Source organism: Pseudophryne corroboree, chromosome 11, assembly GCF_028390025.1.
Source record: "Pseudophryne corroboree isolate aPseCor3 chromosome 11, aPseCor3.hap2, whole genome shotgun sequence".
In the NCBI taxonomy this organism is placed as follows: domain Eukaryota; kingdom Metazoa; phylum Chordata; class Amphibia; order Anura; family Myobatrachidae; genus Pseudophryne; species Pseudophryne corroboree.
In genome coordinates, this window is record NC_086454.1 from 24,754,482 (window position 1) to 24,777,619 (window position 23,138).

Here is a 23,138-nt window from a genome sequence, read left to right on the forward strand (position 1 = left end):
CAGAAGATGAGGGAGATCACATGTAATATACAGAAGACGGGTGGGATCACATGTAATGTTCAGAAGACGAGTGGGATCACATGTAATGTACATTAGATGAGGGAGATCACATGTAACATACACAAGACGAGTGGGATCACATGTAATGTACAGAAGACGAGTGGGATCACATGTAATGTACAGAAGACGAGGGAGATCACATGTAATGTACAGAAGATGAGGGAGATCACATGTAATATACAGAAGACAGGTGGGATCACATGTAATGTACAGAAGACGAGTGGGATCACATGTAATGTACATTAGATGAGGGAGATCACATGTAATATACACAAGACGAGTGGGATCACATGTAATGTACAGAAGATGAGTGGGATCACATGTAATGTACAGAAGACGAGGGAGATCACATGTAATGTACAGAAGATGAAGGAGATCACATGTAATGTACAGAAGATGTTGGAGATCACATGTAATGTACAGAAGATGAGGGAGATCACATGTAATGTACAGAAGATGAGTGGGATCACATGTAATGTACATTAGATGAGGGAGATCACATGTAATATACAGAAGACGAGTGGGATCACATGTAATGTACAGAAGATGAGAGGGATCATATGTAATGTACAGAAGACGAGGGAGATCACATCTAATGTACAGAAGATGAGGGAGATCACATGTAATGTACAGAAGATGAGTGGGATCACATGTAATGTACAGAAGATGAGGGAGATCACATGTAATGTACAGAAGATGGAGATCACATGTAATGTACAGAAGATGAGGGAGATCACATGTAACATACAGAAGATGAGGGAGATCAAATGTAATGTACAGAAGATGAGGGAGATCACATGTAGTGTACAGAAGATGAGGAAGATCACATGTAATGTACAGAAGATGAGGGAGATCACATGTAATGTACAGAAGATGATGGAGATCACATGTAATGTACAGAAGATGATGGAGATCACATGTAATGTACAGAAGATGAGGGAGATCAAATGTAATGTACAGAAGATGAGGGAGATCACATGTAATGTACAGAAGATGAGGGAGATCACATGTAATGTACAGCATATGGAGATCACATGTAATGTACAGAATATAAAGGTGATCACATGTATTGTACAGAAAATGAAAAAGATCACATGTAATGTACAGAAGATGAGGGAGATCACATGTAATGTACAGAAGATGGAGATCACATGTAATGTACAGAAGATGAGGGAGATCAAATGTAGTGTACAGAAGATGAGGAAGATCACATGTAATGTACAGAAGATGAGGGAGATCACATATAATGTACAGAAGATGGAGATCACATGTAATGTACAGAAGATGAGGGAGATCAAATGTAGTGTACAGAAGATGAGGAAGATCACATGTAATGTACGAAATATGAGGGAGATCACATGTAATGTTCAAAATATGAGGGAGATCACATGTAATGTACAGAAGATGAGGGAGATCACATGTAATGTGCAGAAGATGAGGGAGATCAAATGTAGTGTACAGAAGATGAGGAAGATCACATGTAATGTACGAAATATGAGGGAGATCACATGTAATGTACAAAATATGAGGGAGATCACATGTAATGTACAGAAGATGAGGGAGATCACATGTAATGTACGAAATATGAGGGAGATCACATGTAATGTACAGAAGATGAGTGGGATCACATGTAATGTACAGAAGACAAGGGGGATCACATGTAATGTACAGAAGACGAGTGGGATCACATGTAATGTACAGAAGATGAGTGGGATCACATGTAATGTACAGAAGATGAGGGAGATCACATGTAGTGTACAGAAGATGAGGAAGATCACATGTAATGTACGAAATATGAGGGAGATCACATGTAATGTACAAAATATGAGGGAGATCACATGTAATGTACAGAAGATGAGGGAGATCACATGTAATGTACGAAATATGAGGGAGATCACATGTAATGTACAGAAGATGAGTGGGATCACATGTAATGTACAGAAGACAAGGGGGATCACATGTAATGTACAGAAGACGAGTGGGATCACATGTAATGTACAGAAGATGAGTGGGATCACATGTAATGTACAGAAGACCAGGGGGATCACATGTAATGTACAGAAGACGAGTGGGATCACATGTAATGTACAGAAGACGAGTGGGATCACATGTAATGTACAGTAGACGAGGGAGATCACATGTAATGTACAGAAGACGAGTGGGATCACATGTAATGTACAGAAGACAAGGGAGATCACATGTAATGTACAGAAGACGAGGGAGATCACATGTAATAAACGGAATATGAGGGATATCACATGTAATGTACAGAAGATGAGGGAGATCACATGTAATGTACAGAAGGCGGGTGTGATCACATGTAATGTACAGAAGATGTTGGAGATCACATGCAATGTACAGAAGATGAGGGAGATCACATGCAATGTACAGAAGATGAGGGAGATCGCATGTAATGTACAGAAGATGAGGGAGATCACATGTAATGTACAGAAGATGAGTGAGATCACATGTAATGTACAGAAGATGAGGCATTCACATGTAACATACAGAAGATGAGGGAGATCACATGTAGTGTACAGAAGACAAGGAAGATCACATGTAATGTACAGAAGATGAGGGAGATCACATGTAATGTACAGAAGATTAAGGGTTCACATGTAAATTACAGAAGATGAGGGATATAAAATGTAATGTACAGAAGATGAGGGAGATCCCATATAATGTACAGAAGATGAGGGAGATCACATGTAGTGTACAGAAGATGAGGGAGATCACATGTAATGTGCAGAAGATGAGGGAGATCACATGTAATGTACAGAATATAAAGGTGATCACATGTATTGTACCGAATATGAAGAAGATCACATGTAATGTACAGAAGACAAGGGGGATCACATGTAATGTACAGAAGACGAGTGGGATCACATGTAATGTACAGTAGACAAGGGAGATCAGATGTAATGTACAGAAGACGAGTGGGATCACATGTAATGTACAGAAGATGAGTGGGATCACATGTAATGTACAGAAGACAAGGGAGATCACATATAATGTACAGAAGACAAGGGAGATCACATGTAGTGTACAAAAGACAAGGAAGATCACATGTAATGTACAGAAGACGAGGGAGATCACATGTAATGTACGGAATATGAGGGATATCACATGTAATGTACAGAAGATGAGGGAGATCACATGTAATATACAGAAGACGGGTGGGATCACATGTAATGTTCAGAAGACGAGTGGGATCACATGTAATGTACATTAGATGAGGGAGATCACATGTAACATACACAAGACGAGTGGGATCACATGTAATGTACAGAAGACGAGTGGGATCACATGTAATGTACAGAATATAAAGGTGATCACATGTATTGTACCGAATATGAAGAAGATCACATGTAATGTACAGAAGACGAGGGAGATCACATGTAATGTACAGAAGATGAGGGAGATCACATGTAATATACAGAAGACAGGTGGGATCACATGTAATGTACAGAAGACGAGTGGGATCACATGTCATGTACATTAGATGAGGGAGATCACATGTAATATACACAAGACGAGTGGGATCACATGTAATGTACAGAAGATGAGTGGGATCACATGTAATGTACAGAAGACGAGGGAGATCACATGTAATGTACAGAAGATGAAGGAGATCACATGTAATGTACAGAAGATGTTGGAGATCACATGTAATGTACAGAAGATGAGGGAGATCACATGTAATATACAGAAGACGAGTGTGATCACATGTAATGTACAGAAGACGAGTGGGATCACATGTAATGTACATTAGATGAGGGAGATCACATGTAATATACAGAAGACGAGTGGGATCACATGTAATGTACAGAAGATGAGAGGGATCATATGTAATGTACAGAAGACGAGGGAGATCACATGTAATGTACAGAAGATGAGTGGGATCACATGTAATGTACAGAAGATGAGGGAGATCACATGTAATGTACAGAAGATGAGGGAGATCACATGTAATGCACAGAAGATGAGGGAGATCAAATGTAATGTACAGAAGATGAGGAAGATCACATGTAATGTGCAGAAGATGAGGGAGATCACATGTAATGTATTGAATATGAGGGAGATCACATGTAATGTACAGAAGATGAGGCATTCACATGTAACATACAGAAGATGAGGGAGATCAAATGTAATGTACAGAAGATGAGGAAGATCACATGTAATGTGCAGAAGATGAGGGAGATCACATGTAATGTATTGAATATGAGGGAGATCACATGTAATGTACAGAAGACGAGAGAGATCACATGTAATGTACAGAAGATGAGGGAGATCACATGTAATGTACAGAAGATGATGGAGATCACATGTAATGTACAGAAGATGATGGAGATCACATGTAATGTACAGAAGATGAGGGAGATCAAATGTAATGTACAGAAGATGAGGGAGATCACATGTAATGTACAGAAGATGAGGGAGATCACATGTAATGTACAGAAGATGAGGGAGATCACATGTAATGTACAGAATATGGAGATCACATGTAATGTACAGAATATAAAGGTGATCACATGTATTTTACAGAATATGAAGAAGATCACATGTAATGTACAGAAGATGAGGGAGATCACATGTAATGTACAGAAGATGGAGATCACATGTAATGTACAGAATATAAAGGTGATCACATGTATTGTACAGAAAATGAAAAAGATCACATGTAATGTACAGAAGATGAGGGAGATCACACGTAATGTACAGAAGATGAGGGAGATCACATGTAATGTACAGAATATGGAGATCACATGTAATGTACAGAATATAAAGGTGATCACATGTATTGTACAGAAAATGAAAAAGATCACATGTAATGTACAGAAGATGAGGGAGATCACATATAATGTACAGAAGATGAGGGAGATCACATGTAGTGTACAGAAGACAAGGAAGATCACATGTAATGTACAGAAGATGAGGGAGATCACATGTAATGTACAGAAGATTAAGGGTTCACATGTAAATTACAGAAGATGAGGGATATAAAATGTAATGTACAGAAGATGAGGAAGATCACATGTAATGTGCAGAAGATGAGGGAGATCACATGTAATGTACAGAAGATGAGTGGGATCACATGTAATGTACAGAAGATGAGTGGGATCACTTGTAATGTACAGAAGACAAGGGGGATCACATGTAATGTACAGAAGACGAGTGGGATCACATGTAATGTACAGTAGACGAGTGGGATCACATGTAATGTACAGAAGATGAGTGGGATCACATGTAATGTACAGAAGACAAGGGAGATCACATATTATGTACAGAAGACGAGGGAGATCACATGTAGTGTACAAAAGACAAGGAAGATCACATGTAATGTACAGAAGACGAGGGAGATCACATGTAATGTACGGAATATGAGGGATATCACATGTAATGTACAGAAGATGAGGGAGATCACATGTAATATACAGAAGACGGGTGGGATCACATGTAATGTTCAGAAGACGAGTGGGATCACATGTAATGTACATTAGATGAGGGAGATCACATGTAACATACACAAGACGAGTGGGATCACATGTAATGTACAGAAGACGAGTGGGATCACATGTAATGTACAGAAGACGAGGGAGATCACATGTAATGTACAGAAGATGAGGGAGATCACATGTAATATACAGAAGACAGGTGGGATCACATGTAATGTACAGAAGACGAGTGGGATCACATGTAATGTACATTAGATGAGGGAGATCACATGTAATATACACAAGACGAGTGGGATCACATGTAATGTACATAAGATGAGTGGGATCACATGTAATGTACAGAAGACGAGGGAGATCACATGTAATGTACAGAAGATGAAGGAGATCACATGTAATGTACAGAAGATGTTGGAGATCACATGTAATGCACAGAAGATGAGGGAGATCACATGTAATGTACAGAAGATGAGTGGGATCACATGTAATGTACATTAGATGAGGGAGATCACATGTAATATACAGAAGATGAGTGGGATCACATGTAATGTACAGAAGACGAGAGGGATCATATGTAATGTACAGAAGACGAGGGAGATCACATGTAATGTACAGAAGATGAGGGAGATCACATGTAATGTACAGAAGATGAGTGGGATCACATGTAATGTACAGAAGATGAGGGAGATCACATGTAATGTACAGAAGATGAGGGAGATCACATGTAATGTACAGAAGATGAGGCATTCACATGTAACATACAGAAGATGAGGGAGATCACATGTAGTGTACAGAAGATGAGGAAGATCACATGTAATGTGCAGAATATGAGGGAGATCACATGTAATGTACAGAAGATGATGGAGATCACATGTAATGTACAGAAGATGATGGAGATCACATGTAATGTACAGAAGATGATGGAGATCACATGTAATGTACAGAAGATGAGTGGGATCACATGTAATGTACAGAAGATGAGGGAGATCACATGTAATGTACAGAAGATGAGGGAGATCACATGTAATGTACAGAAGATGAGGCATTCACATGTAACATACAGAAGATGAGGGAGATCACATGTAGTGTACAGAAGATGAGGAAGATCACATGTAATGTGCAGAATATGAGGGAGATCACATGTAATGTACAGAAGATGATGGAGATCACATGTAATGTACAGAAGATGATGGAGATCACATGTAATGTACAGAAGATGATGGAGATCACATGTAATGTACAGAAGATGAGTGGGATCACATGTAATGTACAGAAGATGAGGGAGATCACATGTAATGTACAGAAGATGAGGGGGATCACATGTAATGTACAGAAGATGAGGGGGATCACATGTAATGTACAGAAGATGAGGGAGATCACATATAATGTACAGAAGATGAGGGAGATCACATGTAGTGTACAGAAGACAAGGAAGATCACATGTAATGTACAGAAGATGAGGGAGATCACATGTAATGTACAGAAGATTAAGGGTTCACATGTAAATTACAGAAGATGAGGGATATAAAATGTAATGTACAGAAGATGAGGAAGATCACATGTAATGTACGAAATATGAGGGAGATCACATGTAATGTACAGAAGATGAGTGGGATCACATGTAATGTACAGAAGATGAGTGGGATCACTTGTAATGTACAGAAGACAAGGGGGATCACATGTAATGTACAGAAGACGAGTGGGATCACATGTAATGTACAGTAGACAAGGGAGATCAGATGTAATGTACAGAAGACGAGTGGGATCACATGTAATGTACAGAAGATGAGTGGGATCACATGTAATGTACAGAAGACAAGGGAGATCACATATAATGTACAGAAGACGAGGGAGATCACATGTAGTGTACAAAAGACAAGGAAGATCACATGTAATGTACAGAAGACGAGGGAGATCACATGTAATGTACGGAATATGAGGGATATCACATGTAATGTACAGAAGATGAGGGAGATCACATGTAATATACAGAAGACGGGTGGGATCACATGTAATGTTCAGAAGACGAGTGGGATCACATGTAATGTACATTAGATGAGGGAGATCACATGTAACATACACAAGACGAGTGGGATCACATGTAATGTACAGAAGACGAGTGGGATCACATGTAATGTACAGAAGACGAGGGAGATCACATGTAATGTACAGAAGATGAGGGAGATCACATGTAATATACAGAAGACAGGTGGGATCACATGTTATGTACAGAAGACGAGTGGGATCACATGTAATGTACATTAGATGAGGGAGATCACATGTAATATACACAAGACGAGTGGGATCACATGTAATGTACAGAAGATGAGTGGGATCACATGTAATGTACAGAAGACGAGGGAGATCACATGTAATGTACAGAAGATGAAGGAGATCACATGTAATGTACAGAAGATGTTGGAGATCACATGTAATGTACAGAAGACGAGGGAGATCACATGTAATGTACAGAAGATGAGGGAGATCACATGTAATGTACAGAAGATGAGTGGGATCACATGTAATGTACATTAGATGAGGGAGATCACATGTAATATACAGAAGATGAGTGGGATCACATGTAATGTACAGAAGACGAGAGGGATCATATGTAATGTACAGAAGACGAGGGAGATCACATGTAATGTACAGAAGATGAGGGAGATCACATGTAATGTACAGAAGATGAGTGGGATCACATGTAATGTACAGAAGATGAGGGAGATCACATGTAATGTACAGAAGATGAGGGAGATCACATGTAATGTACAGAAGATGAGGCATTCACATGTAACATACAGAAGATGAGGGAGATCACATGTAGTGTACAGAAGATGAGGAAGATCACATGTAATGTGCAGAATATGAGGGAGATCACATGTAATGTACAGAAGATGATGGAGATCACATGTAATGTACAGAAGATGATGGAGATCACATGTAATGTACAGCATATGAGGGAGATCAAATGTAATGTACAGAAGATGAGGGAGATCACATGTAATGTACAGAATATGAGGGAGATCACATTTAATGTACAGAAGATGAGGGAGATCACATGTAATGTACAGAATATAAAGGTGATCACATGTATTGTACAGAATATGAAGGAGATCACATGTAATGTACAGAATATGAAGGAGATCACATGTAATGTACAGAATATGAAGGAGATCACATGCAATGCATGGAATATGAAAGAGATCACATGTAATGTATGGAATATGAAAGAGATCACATGTAATGCATGGAATATGAAAGAGATCACATGCAATGCATGGAATATGAAAGAGATCACATGTAATGTATGGAATATGAAAGAGATCACATATAATGTATGGAATATAAATAAGATCACATGTAATATAGAGAATATGAAGGAGATCACATGTAATGTACAGAATATAAGTAAGAAAATATGTAATCTGCAGAAGACAGTACAGTAAAGTAAAACATGTATAATTTACAGAAGAATGCTTGTGTAATCTACAGAATAAAAGAAAGATTGTATTTATTCTTCATAAGATAAAGGAAAACACATGTCTTTTATAAAGGGTAAGGGAGATCATATGTTATATACAGAGGTTAGGAGAGAGCATATGCAATCTACTAAAAGTAAGAGATTATATATAAACTACAGAAGAAATGACAGACCATATACGGTATAATCTATAAAAAAAATTATGGGAGACCTTATGTAATCAACAGATGATAAGACAGACCATATGTCATCTACAGACAATAAGAGAGACCCTATATAATCGAGAAAAGATAAGGAATACTATATGTAATCTACAAAAAATATGAGGGAGAACACAGAATCTGAAATGGGGAACATATACTGTATATTTCAACACAAAGATGTAAGCTAGTATACACATATAGGGGCTTATTCATGCTGCACACAAAACAGCCAGAGATTCATTGCTGGTTGCAGTTTCAGCACCCCCATCTGTCTTCTTCTGGAAGTAACTGCCATCACTATCAAAGTGCATCTTGCACCAGTCTTATACCGGGTACAAGGGATCAGTTCAAAATCAGACAGACCTCTGCATACGCTCAACTCTGCATAGGCCGGATTTCCATCACAAGGCTACAATGCTCTCACTCAACCTACATGCAAAATCCTGGTTCCACCCATTCAGTCGCATGTGGAAATGCAACAGATATAATTCAACCGTCAGTGCTCATACTTGCATACGCTCCCCTATGGAGCCTGTGCAGTAATAACAATTACAAGAACCATCTGTAAAACTGACATACATGAAACTCTGCATTAGCCACTCTGTGTAGAACAAAGATAATAGGGAATACTCCCAATGTCAAACAAATATAGAAGACAGGTCACAAGACAATATTCACCATAAATATGAAATCAGGTGTAATTTAGCAGTAACATAGACAGATTTCATGTAGTCAGATACACAGGTGAGAACACATAATACAGCACAATGACAAAAGAGAGATCATGTAATCTATTACACAGAAAAGAGAAATGGAATATAGTACACATATGTCTAATCTGATGTACAAGTAAGGGAGAGTACATATATTCTATTGCATAGATAAAAGAGAGCTCATATAATCTAGCACACATCTAAAATATTTGTATTCTAACATGCCAGTCAGACAGTTGTGCAATCTAAAATCCCACTCAGACAGTCCGTATAATCTAGCATGCCAGTCAGACAGTTTGTGTAAACTAACATGTCAGTAAAACAGACTGTATGTAATCTAGCATGCCAGTCATACAGTCTGTGTAATCTAACAGGCCAGTCAGACAGTCTTTGTGTAATCTAGCACGCCCGTCAATCTGTGTGTGATGTAGCATGCCAGTCATACAGTCTGTGTAATTTAAGAAGCCAGACAGTCTGTGTAATCTAACATGGCAGTCAGTCAGACTGCGTGTAACCTAGAATACCAGTCAGACAGTTTATATAACCTAACAGGCCAGTCAGACAGTGTGTGTAATCAAACATGCCAGTCAGACAGTCTGTGTAATCTAATATGCCAGTCAGACAGTCTGTGTAATATAACATGCCAGTCAGACAGTCTGTGTAATATAACATGCCAGTCAGACAGTCTGTGTAATCTAACATGCCAGTCAGACAGTGTGTGTAATCTAACTTGCCAGTCAGACAATCTGTGTAATCTAACATGCCATTCAGACAATCTGTGTAATCTAACATGCCAGTCAGACAGTGTGTGTAATCTAACATGCCATTCAGACAGACTGTGTGTAACCTAGAATACCAGTCAGACAGTATATATAATCTAACAGGCCAGTCAAACAGTGTGTGTGTAATCTAGCAAACAGCTCAGAAAATCTGTGTGATGTAACATATATGTAACAGAGTATACTGCATGTAATCCAGCACACAATTCACATAGTATGAGTAATGTAGAACACACATCAGAGAATATGTAATCAAATACAGGTCAGTGTGAGTACTTTAATCCCCAGGTCTGAGAGTGTATAGAATCTAGCACAACATTCAGATAGTGCAATCTAGAACACAGGACAGTGAGTATATGTAATATAAGACATTTATCAGCACATGTATAATCTAGTACAAAGCATCAGTGAATATGACGTGTGTGTATGTACAAAACACTTCACACAGATTAGAGGAGAGTCCAATAGATATATTGTACAGGCTATATGTTGTATATGACATATAGATTACACATATAATCCATCACACACCCTACTGAGTACACATATTGTCTCATGTCCTCCATGACACCTACAGGTGTGCACATAGGGAAAGTTATTACCCAACTGCCCAGCAAGCAGGTTACAGGAAACAATCACCTGACAATACAGTAATGATGAGTGGGACAGTTACCTTGTAAGGCGGGGATAGCCTTCCACACAGAGATGGGCCCCTGGCTAGCAAACTGTCCCAGGGACACCTCCAGAAGGAAAATAGGGATTCCAGCCAGAGCCAGCATCATCAGGTAGGGGATGAGGAAAGCACCTGAGAGGAGATGGAACATATGACATCATTATACTGTACTTAGTCACTGCTCACAAACTGGGATTGACATGTGAGAAATAAATTAAATTCATTTATATCAAAATATGTATTTGGTTTCTCTAAGCCAATGTGTATTATCTATCTCACGTGTTGCTGCAGTTGCCTGACATTTCAAGTCAGTAATGTGAAGAGACACAGAGGCTAGAGCTGTCCCTGGTGCTGACACAGAGGCTAGAGCTGTCCCTGGTGCTGACACAGAGGGCTGGAAGCTGTCCCTGGTGCTGACACAGAGGCTGGGAGCTGTCCCCGGTGCTGACACAGAGGGCTGGAAGCTGTCCCTTGTGCTGACACAGAGGCTGGGAGCTGTCCCTGGTGCTGACACAGAGGGCTGGAAGCTGTCCCTGGTGCTGACACAGAGGCTGGGAGCTGTCCCCGCTGCTGACACAGAGGCTGGGAGCTGTCCCCGCTGCTGACACAGAGGCTGGGAGCTGTCCCCGCTGCTGACACAGAGGCTGGGAGCTGTCCCTGGTGCTGACAAAGAGGCTGGGAGCTGTCCCTGGTGCTGACAAAGAGGTTGGGAGCTGTCCCTGGAGCTGACACAGAGGCTGGGAGCTGTCCCTGGTGCTGACACAGAGGCTGGGTGCTGTCCCTGGTACTGACACATAGGCTAGAGCTGTCCCTGGTGCTGACACAGAGGATGGGAGCTGCCTCTGGTGCTGACACAGAGGCTAGAGCTTTCCCTGGTGCTGACACAGAGGCTAGAGCTGTCCCTGGTGCTGACACATAGGCTTGAGCTGTCCCTGGTGCTGACACAGAGGCTAGAGCTGTCCCTGGTGCTGACACAGAGGATGGGAGCTGTCCCTGGTGCTGACACAGAGCCTAGAGCTGTCCCTAGTGCAGACACAGAGGGCTGGGGGCTGACACAGAGGCTAGAGCTGTCCCTGGTGCTGACACAGAGGGCTGTCCCTGGTGCTGACACAGAGGCTGGGAGCTGTCCCTGGTGCTGACACAGAGGCTGGGAGCTGTCCCTGGTGCTGACAAAGAGGCTGGGAGCTGTCCCTGGTGCTGACAAAGAGGTTGGGAGCTGTCCCTGGTGCTGACACAGAGACTGGGAGCTGTCCCCGGTGCTGACACAGAGGCTGGGAGCTGTCCCTGGTGCTGACACAGAGGGCTGGGAGCTGTCCCTGGTGCTGACACAGAGGCTGGGAGCTGTCCCTGGTGCTGACACAGAGGCTGGGAGCTGTCCCTTGTGCTGACACAGAGGGCTGGAAGCTGTCCCTGGTGCTGACACAGAGGCTGGGAGCTGTCCCCGCTGCTGACACAGAGGCTGGAAGCTGTCCCTGGTGCTGACACAGAGGCTGGAAGCTGTCCCTGGTGCTGACACAGAGGCTGGGAGCTGTCCCCGCTGCTGACACAGAGGCTGGAAGCTGTCCCTGGTGCTGACACAGAGGCTGGGAGCTGTCCCTGGTGCTGACACAGAGACTGGGAGCTGTCCCCGCTGCTGACACAGAGGCTGGGAGCTGTCCCCGGTGCTGACAGAGGCTGGGAGCTGTCCCTGGTGCTGACACAGAGGGCTGGGAGCTGTCCCCGGTGCTGACAGAGGCTGGGAGCTGTCCCTGATGCTGACACGGAGGCTGGGAGCTGTCGCTGGTGCTCACACAGAGGCTAGAGCTGTCCCCGGTGCTGACACAGAGGCTGGGAGCTGGCCCCGCTGCTGACACAGAGGCTGGAAGCTGTTTCTGGTGCTGACACAGAGGCTAGAGCTGTCCCCGGTGCTGACACAGAGGCTGGGAGCTGTCCCTGGTGCTGACACATAGGCTAGAGCTGTCCCTGGTGCTGACACAGTGGATGGGAGCAGTCCCTGGTGCTGACACAGAGGCTAGAGCTGTCCCTGGTGCTGACACATAGGCTAGAGCTGTCCCTGGTGCTGACACAGAGGATGGGAGCTGCCTCTGGTGCTGACACAGAGGCTAGAGCTTTCCCTGGTGCTGACACAGAGCCTAGAGCTGTCCCTGGTGCTGACACATAGGCTTGAGCTGTCCCTGGTGCTGACACAGAGGCTAGAGCTGTCCCTGGTGCTGACACAGAGGATGGGAGCTGTCCCTGGTGCTGACACAGAGCCTAGAGCTGTCCCTAATGCAGACACAGAGGGCTGGGGGCTGTCCCAGGTGCTGACACAGAGGCTGGGAGCTGTCCCTGGTGCTGACACAGAGACTGGGAGCTGTCCCCGCTGCTGACACAGAGGCTGGAAGCTGTCCCTGGTGCTGACACAGAGGCTGGGAGCTGTCCCTGGTGCTGACACAGAGGCTGGAAGCTGTCCCTGGTGCTGACACAGAGGCTAGAGCTGTCCCCGTTGCTGACACAGAGGCTGGGAGCTGTCCCTGGTGCTAACACAGAGGCTGGGAGCTGTCCCCGGTGCTGACAGAGGCTGGGAGCTGTCCCTGGTGCTGACACAGAGGGCTGGGAGCTGTCCCCGGTGCTGACAGAGGCTGGGAGCTGTCCCTGATGCTGACACGGAGGCTGGGAGCTGTCGCTGGTGCTCACACAGAGGCTAGAGCTGTCCCCGGTGCTGACACAGAGGCTGGGAGCTGGCCCCGCTGCTGACACAGAGGCTGGAAGCTGTTTCTGGTGCTGACACAGAGGCTAGAGCTGTCCCCGGTGCTGACACAGAGGCTCGGAGCTGTCCCCGGTGCTGATACAGTGGATGGGAGCAGTCCCTGGTGCTGACACAGAGGCTAGAGCTGTCCCTGGTGCTGACACATAGGCTAGAGCTGTCCCTGGTGCTGACACAGAGGATGGGAGCTGCCTCTGGTGCTGACACAGAGGCTAGAGCTTTCCCTGGTGCTGACACAGAGCCTAGAGCTGTCCCTGGTGCTGACACATAGGCTTGAGCTGTCCCTGGTGCTGACACAGAGGCTAGAGCTGTCCCTGGTGCTGACACAGAGGATGGGAGCTGTCCCTGGTGCTGACACAGAGCCTAGAGCTGTCCCTAGTGCAGACACAGAGGGCTGGGGGCTGTCCCAGGTGCTGACACAGAGGCTGGGAGATGTCCCTGGTGCTGACACAGAGGGCTGGGAGATGTCCCTGGTGCTGACACAGAGGGCTGGGAGCTGTCCCTGGTGCTGACCCTGAGGCTGGGAGCTGTCCCTGGTGCTGACACAGAGGGTTGGGAGCTGTCCCTGGTGCTGACACAGAGGCTGGGAGCTGTCCCTGGTGCTGACACAGAGGGCTGGGAGCTGTCCCTAGTGCTGACACAGAGGCTGGGAGCTGTCCCTGGTGCTGACACAGAGGCTGGGAGATGTCCCTGGTGCTGACACAGAGGGCTGGGAGATGTCCCTGGTGCTGACACAGAGGGCTGGGAGCTGTCCCTGGTGCTGACACAGAGGCTGGGAGCTGTCCCTGGTGCTGACACAGAGGCTGGGAGCTGTCCCTGGTGCTGACACAGAGGGCTGGGAGCTGTCCCTGGTGCTGACACAGAGGGCTGGGAGCTGTCCCTGGTGCTGAAACCTCTGTGCAGGGAGACTCCACAGTGTCTGTGTACTACACATGTATATTCAGCACCAGGGACAGCTCTATCTCAAATCCAACATCATCAGTCCTACCTCCTAAGATAAAAATACAAAGTGTGTGTGTGTGTGTGTGTGTGTGTGTGTGTGTGTGTGTGTGTGTGTGTGTGTGTGTGTACACAGTATATGCCCGCAGCACACAGGCAGCAGCATGCTGCATGTATGTGGTGTACATGTGTGAGTGACGTGTATTAGTGTATTATAGGGTCACACACATCAGTGACATGTTACATGTGATTATGGGGAGTACACACAGTAAGTGTGGTGTGGTGTTAGTGGGGAAGTGTGCAAAGTACGATGTCAGTGGGCAGAAAGTGTATCAGGCACAACTACACAAGCCTGGCTGCAGTACACAGTATTGTGTTATTATCAGATGCAGGCGCATTATATACATAGCATAGTGGCATTATATAACTTACATAGACATATATTTTATATATATATATATATATATATATATATACACACACACACGAGATACAAATATACAGCGGCAAATTATATTGCAGTGTATCCATCACAATTACACAACCCTGCAGTATGCGTTACTATCAGATAGAGAGACACACACACACACACACACACACACACACACACACACACACATTTTCTGCAAACATATACAGTGATACATTATATACAAATATATACAGAGATATATTATATATGCATAGACACATTACATATACAGACACATACATACACTTAGACACATTACATACACATATATATAGACACATTATATACACATATACATAGACACATTATATACAAACATGTAGCGATACACATGTACATAGACGGATATGGCATATACAGTACAGACACATTACATACATAAAGTATATAGAGTAACATTGTATTGCAGTGTATCAGTCACAATTATAGACCCCTGCAGTGCAGTATTGATGCAGACACATTACTGTATATACACAAACACCTAGACACATTGTATACACATATATAGACACATTATTTGTCAGTGTATCTGACACTACTATACAAACAAACAGTGTACAGTACTGTGTTATTATTTGATACAGACACATTAACACGAAATTATAGAATGTCATTTTGTCTAATACACTGCAATGTAATGTGTCTGTATCTAGTACTACGTACTTACGTGTGTGTGTGTGTGTGTGTGTGTGTGTGTGTGTGTGTGTGTGTGTGTGTGTGTGTGTGTTAACACGAAATGTTACACGGAAGAGGTCTGTAATTGTATCTGATATAGTGACGGTTGTGTGATTGCTTTCATTATATGTACACTGCACTTGTTCCCTGAAGAGTTTGTGAGATTTCCTCTATTAGCTGAAGACTACACACTGCAGGGATGTGTGATTCTATAACACAATGTTATACACTGCACGGTGATTGTGTCTGATGCACAGCAAGATGTGTCTGCGTCTAATCACACAGCACAATGCAGGGATGTGTGATTCTATAACACAATGTTATACACTGCACGGTGATTGTGTCTGATGCACAGCAAGATGTGTCTGCGTCTAATCACACAGCACAATGCGGAGATGTGTGATTGTATGCATCTGCTCATTACACTTATCTACAGAAGATTGTGTACACATCATTTAACACAGTATCAAAAATCCTCGGCGATCTGGTATTTTACCTATTAGCGCAAGATTGTACACTGCAGTAATGTGTAATTATAGTAACACAATATTATGTACTGCAGTAATGTGTAATTATAGTAACACAATATTATATACTGCAGTAATGTGTAATTATAATAACACAATATTATACAATACAGTAATGTCAATATTATACAATACAGTAATGTCAAAGTATAAATACACAATATTATATACTGAAGCAATGTGTAATTATAATAGTACAACTATATATATATGTATAAAATAAATATATATATATACACACACACACACACACACACACACACACACTACAATGATGTGTATTTCTTGTAACACAATATTATATGCTGCAGTAATGTGCAATTATATTAGCACAATATTACACCCTACAGTAATGTTTAATTTAGTAAAACAATATTATATATACATTGCAGTTATGTGTATTTTTGTAACAAAATATTATACGATGCGGTACTGTTCAGTACAAGTTACACAATATTGAACACTGCAGTAATTTGTAGTTCTAGCAACACAGTAGTTTACACTGCAGTAACGTGTAGTTCTAGCAACACAATACCTACACTGCAATAATGTGTAATTATTAAAAAATATATACACTGCAGTAATGTTTAATTCTAGTAACACAGAATTATATACTGCAGGAATGTGTACAGTAATTTTAGTAAGACAATAGTATACACTGCAGCAAAGTATACTTCTAGTACCACAATATTATACACTGCAGCAACGCGTAGTTGGTTCTAGTAGCACAAGGGAAAATACACTGCAGTAACGTGTTGTTCTAGTAACACAATATTATACATTTCAGTAACGTGCAATTTATTCTAGTAACACAATATTATACACTGCAGCAATGTGTACTTCTAGTCACATAAGGGGAAAAACACTGCAGTAACGTGATGTTCTAGTAACACAAAATTATACACTGCAGCAACGTGTAGTTCTAGCAACACAAAGGAAAATACACTGCAGTATCGTGTTGTTCTAGTAACCCAATATTATGTACTGCAGTAACGTCTAGTTCTAGTCACACAATATTATACATTTCAGTAACGTGTAATGTATTCTAGTAACACAGTATTACATATTGCAGTAACGTGCAGTTCTAGTAACACAATAGTATACATTGTAGTAACGTGTAATTCTAGAAACACAATAGTATACACTGTAATAACGTGTATTTCTAGTAACAATACTATACACTGCAGTAAGGTGTAATTCTAGTAACACAATATTATACACTGCAGCAACGTGTAATTCTAGTAACACAATATTAGATACTGCAGTAACGTGTAATTCTAGTAACACAATATTATGCACTGCAGTAACTTGTAGTTAAAGTTACACAAGATTAAACAGTGCAGTAATGTGTAATTCCAGTATCACAATATTATTCACTGCATTAATATTTCTAGCACCACATTATTATACATTGCAGTAACGTGTAATTCTAGCAACACAATATTATACACTGCAGTAACGTAGAATTCTAGCAACAGTTTTATCACTACAGTTAAGTGTAGATTAATTCTAGAAACACAATCGTATACACTGCAATAATGTGTACAGACATTCTAGTAGCACAATAGTATACACTGCAGTAAAGTTTAGTTATAGTAACACAATATTATACAACAGTAATGTGTAATAATCGTAACACAAAATTATACACTGTAGTAATGTGTCATTATAGTAACACAATATACATTGCATTGATGTGTCATTCTACTAATACAAGATTGTAATACTGTAGCAATGTGTACAGTAATTCTAGTAACACAATATTGTACACAACAGTAATGTGTAATTGTATTAATACATTGGTGTACACAGCAGGTTTGTGTTATTGTATTTAGTTACACCGGATGATGGAAAACAGTTGAGTAATTGTATCTACTAACATAAGATTGTGCACTGCAATCATGTACTGTATGATTGTGTATATGATAGTAGATTGTACACTGAAGGTGGTATGATTGTATTTATTAACCCAAGATAAATAGAAAGTAGACTTGTGCAAATATATCTTAACAGCAATGTGTCATTAACACAAGGTAAATTATCCTAACACTGTGCCCTGTAGGATTGTGTGATTGAATACAATACATTATACTAATATTGTACACTGCACGTTTGTGTGATTGTATAACTATCCTAATAATGTACAGTGCAGATTTGTGTGATCCTCCTATCACTGCACACTGCAGGGTTGTGTGATGCAGACACATTAGCACGAAATTATGAATCCTCCTAAAACTCTACACTGCAGGGTTGTGATTGTATAAATCCTCCTAACACTACACTGCAGGGTTGTGATTGTATAAATCCTCCTAACACTACACTGCAGGGATGTGATTGTATAAATCCTCCTAACACTCTACACTGCAGGGTTGTGATTGTATAAATCCTCCTAACACTACACTGCAGGGATGTGATTGTATAAATCCTCCTAACCCTACACTGCAGGGTTGTGATTGTATAAATCCTCCTAACACTACACTGCAGGGTTGTGATTGTATAAATCCTCCTAACACTCTACACTGCAGGGTTGTGATTGTATAAATCCTCCTAACACTACACTGCAGGGTTGTGATTGTATAAATCCTCCTAACACTCTACACTGCAGGGTTGTGATTGTATAAATCCTCCTAACACTACACTGCAGGGATGTGATTGTATAAATCCTCCTAACACTACACTGCAGGGATGTGATTGTATAAATCCTCCTAACACTACACTGCAGGGTTGTGATTGTATAAATCCTCCTAACACTACACTGCAGGGTTGTGATTTTATAAATCATCCTAACACTACACTGCAGGGTTGTGATTATATAAATCCAACTAACACTACATTGCAGGTTTGTGATTGTATAGCACCCTAGCATCGTTTTAATGCAGGAATGTGTCACTGCAATCAGTAACACGATGTGTAAGTGTGTGATGGTTATCTGAAAAGTAACACAACCGTGTGTACAACGCAGCTGGCAAAAAGGGGTCATTCACAAAGTTACTCTCAGCTCAGTAAATGCAGACATTCCGTTAACACAATGTACTGTATCTTTGCATACAGTATGTCATTATAGCACACACAGTATCACAACGAAGCACAAAACACAAGACACGAAACTCAGGAACAAAGTTCTGTTTCATATTTTTTTAAAGTTGTGTAAATGTTAATGATATGTCTGGGAGATCTGGTAACACATATTACATGACTGCCCTGAATTAGACCTTTGTATCTCCCAGTAACAGTGTGGTAGTTACACATCACATCACAAATACTGTACCTCCTCCATTTTTAAATGCTAGGTAAGGAAACCTCCACACATTTCCCAGTCCCACAGCATAGCCCACCATGGACAGAATAAAATCCAGTTTATTGGACCAGTTCCCTCTGGCTTTATTCTCATCCCCATCATCATCATCCTAAAGGAAAGAGAATCAGATATCACATATCACATAACTCCCTGGGCCCCCTCATAGCCCCTTCATGGTGCAGCAGGACTGACTGACTGACTGACTGACTGACATGTGTCAGTAAGCGGGTTTTACATCAGGAGTTGTGTTTGGTCAATTACACGTCCGGCAGAAATACAGTAGATGGGAAAATAAACTGCTTAGCCTTTAATCATTCAGAAGTTGGTAACTCATAGGTCTAAGATGCTGTTGTTTGAGCACTGGCTGGGACTTGTAGTTCCCCGATACCTGCAGGTACCTAGGGTAAGCCACATTTGGCTACAAAGTCTCTGTGCTGTCAAAATGTATAGTTCAGATATTTATCTATAGGGAGGAGAAACCTGATATAACAGCAATAAACTATATTCTCCCCATTGAGGAAATATACTGTACCCATCCTCCATAAGCCGCCCACGGAGGCACTGTATAGACTTTGCTGCTGTCATACACGCAATATTTGCTACAAATGGTAAATCCACACACACACACATATATATATATATATATATATATATATACATACATATATATACACTGTATATGCGTTTGTGTGTATATATATATATATATATATATATATATATATATATACACATCGTAATCGTATTCCCCGATAAACAGTAGCTGCACAGTCGTTAGCGCTTATTATGGTTAGTAAGTAAGATGATCACATTAGACAGGAAAATTCCAGCATAGACTGTAGTACCCGACACCCCAGCTGTCTCACCCGGTAATTAGCAAAGAGGCTCATCCGGCTTCCATCCTAATATACAGTAACTTTAAATCCTAATGTACAGGAACCTTCATCCTAATGATATCATAGTGTACAGTAACCTTCTATCCTAATGTACAGTAACCTAAACTAATATACAGGAAACTTCAATCTTAATATACTGTAACCTTCTAGCCTAATGTACCAGTAATGCTCTATCCTAATGTACAGTAACCTATACTAATATACAGGAAACTTCCATCCTAATTATATGATAATGTTCCGTAACATATCCCTATATATAGGAAACTTCAATCTTAATATACAGTAACCTTCTATCCTAATGAACAGTAACCTATCCTTATGTACAGTGACATATCCTAATGTACAGTAACATAGCCTAATACACAGTAACCTTCTATCCGTATATACAGGAAACTTCTATCCTAATACACAGTAACCTATCCGTATATACAGGAGCCTTCTATCCTAATACACAGTAACCTTCTATCCGTATATACAGGAGCCTTCTATCCTAATACACAGTAACCTTCTATCCGTATATACAGGAGCCTTCTATCCTAATACACAGGAACCTTCTATCCTAATACACAGTAACCTTCTATCCGTATATACATGAACCTTCTATCCTAATACACAGTAACCTTCTATCCGTATATACAGGAACCTTCTATCCTAATACACAGTAACCTTCTATCCGTATATACATGAACCTTCTATCCTAATACACAGTAACCTTCTATCCGTATATACAGGAACCTTCTATCCTAATACACAGTAACCTTCTATCCGTATATACAGGAACCTTCTATCATAATACACAGTAAGCTTATATTCGTATATACAGGAACCTTCTATCCTAATACACAGTAAGCTTATATTCGTATATACAGGAAACTTATATCCTAATATACAGTAACCTTCTTTCCTAATATGCAGTAACCTTCTTTCCTAATATGCAGTAACCTTCTATTCGTTTATACAGGAAACTTCTATCCCCTTCTATCCCAAGATACAGTAACAGTCTATCCTAAAGTACAGAAAATGTCTGTCCTAATTATATCCTAATGTACAGTGACCTATCCTAATACACAGTAACCTTCTATCCTAATAGACAGTAACCTTCAATCCTAATGCAGAGTGACCAATCCCTAATGTACAGTGACCTATCCTAATACACAGTAACCCTCTATTCTAATGTAGAGTGACCAATCCCTAATGTACAGTGACCTATCCTAATACACAGTAACCTTCAATCCTAATACACAGTAACCCTCTATTCTAATGTAGAGTGACCAATCCTAATACATAGTAACCTTCTATCCTAATGTACAGTGACCTATCCTAATACACAGTAACCTTCTATCCGTATATACAAGACACTTCTATCCTAATACCCAGTTACCTTCTTTCCTTATATACAGTAACCTACTAGCTGGAACCACACAAGCTTCTATTCCCTGGTGACAGTATCTCACAATAAAAGCGAAGCTTTTGGGCCACTGTCCTGCCACATAGACCATGGGGTACACATGCCACTCCGGGTATAAGCCAGTTCTGTGCCACCCCCCGGAATAAGAGAGGGACTCACCCCAGTGAGGCTGCCAGGCAGGACAGACGTGTTCCCATCTGTTCCTAGCACCACAGTGCTCTGGTTCATGGGCACCCAGCCTCCCTTGGCATTATTCCCGGTGCCCGGGCCGGCCTCTGCTTCTGCGCTCTGGAGGGGCATTATCCTGCAGGGCACCGGGGCGGTCTGCCCGTTGCTCTCAGCCATGTTCTGGGTCTTCAGGGGGAAGGTGTCGGCAGCATCCATCCTCCTGGCACAGTGGGTAGGGGTGCCTTTGCAGGATCCCCCAGTCCTTGCCCTCTCCAGCAGGCTGGCCCTGCCCTCTTCGGGCACAATCCCCTTGCTGTCGCTGGAGGTAGACTGGGGCATCCTGGCCAGCTTACAGGAGGCTTGTAGAGGGACATCATTGTCGGGACTGTGCCGGGTAACTCCTGCCCCTCCGATCGGTCCTGGGGCTGCACCCTCTGGGCTGTTCACAGTCTTCTGCCCTAGGTCCATTGTGTTACCGTAATCCTGCAAGATACAGTGAGGTCTTATTGCCCTGGCATGTAATATATATATATATATATATATCATATCATATCATATCATATCATACAACACGTGTGCCCTGTGCTACTGACAGGGGGAACCTCAGTCCCATCCAACCTGATCATTGTTACCTGAGGAGACTGAGT

General features: G+C 41.9%; 1 protein-coding gene across 1 annotated transcript in view; it reads right to left on the reverse strand.

Moving 5' to 3' along the window:
• SLC6A5 (solute carrier family 6 member 5) overlaps positions 1–23,138 on the reverse strand; it is a 180,187-nt gene that overhangs the window by 133,751 nt on the left and 23,298 nt on the right. The window contains exons 2-4 of the mRNA XM_063944158.1: positions 22,483–22,974; positions 19,990–20,128; positions 11,363–11,494 (exon numbers count right to left, since the gene is read on the reverse strand). Of these exons, the coding sequence (XP_063800228.1) occupies positions 11,363–11,494; positions 19,990–20,128; positions 22,483–22,974 (763 nt within the window). The remainder of the gene's footprint in view (positions 1–11,362; positions 11,495–19,989; positions 20,129–22,482; positions 22,975–23,138) is intronic.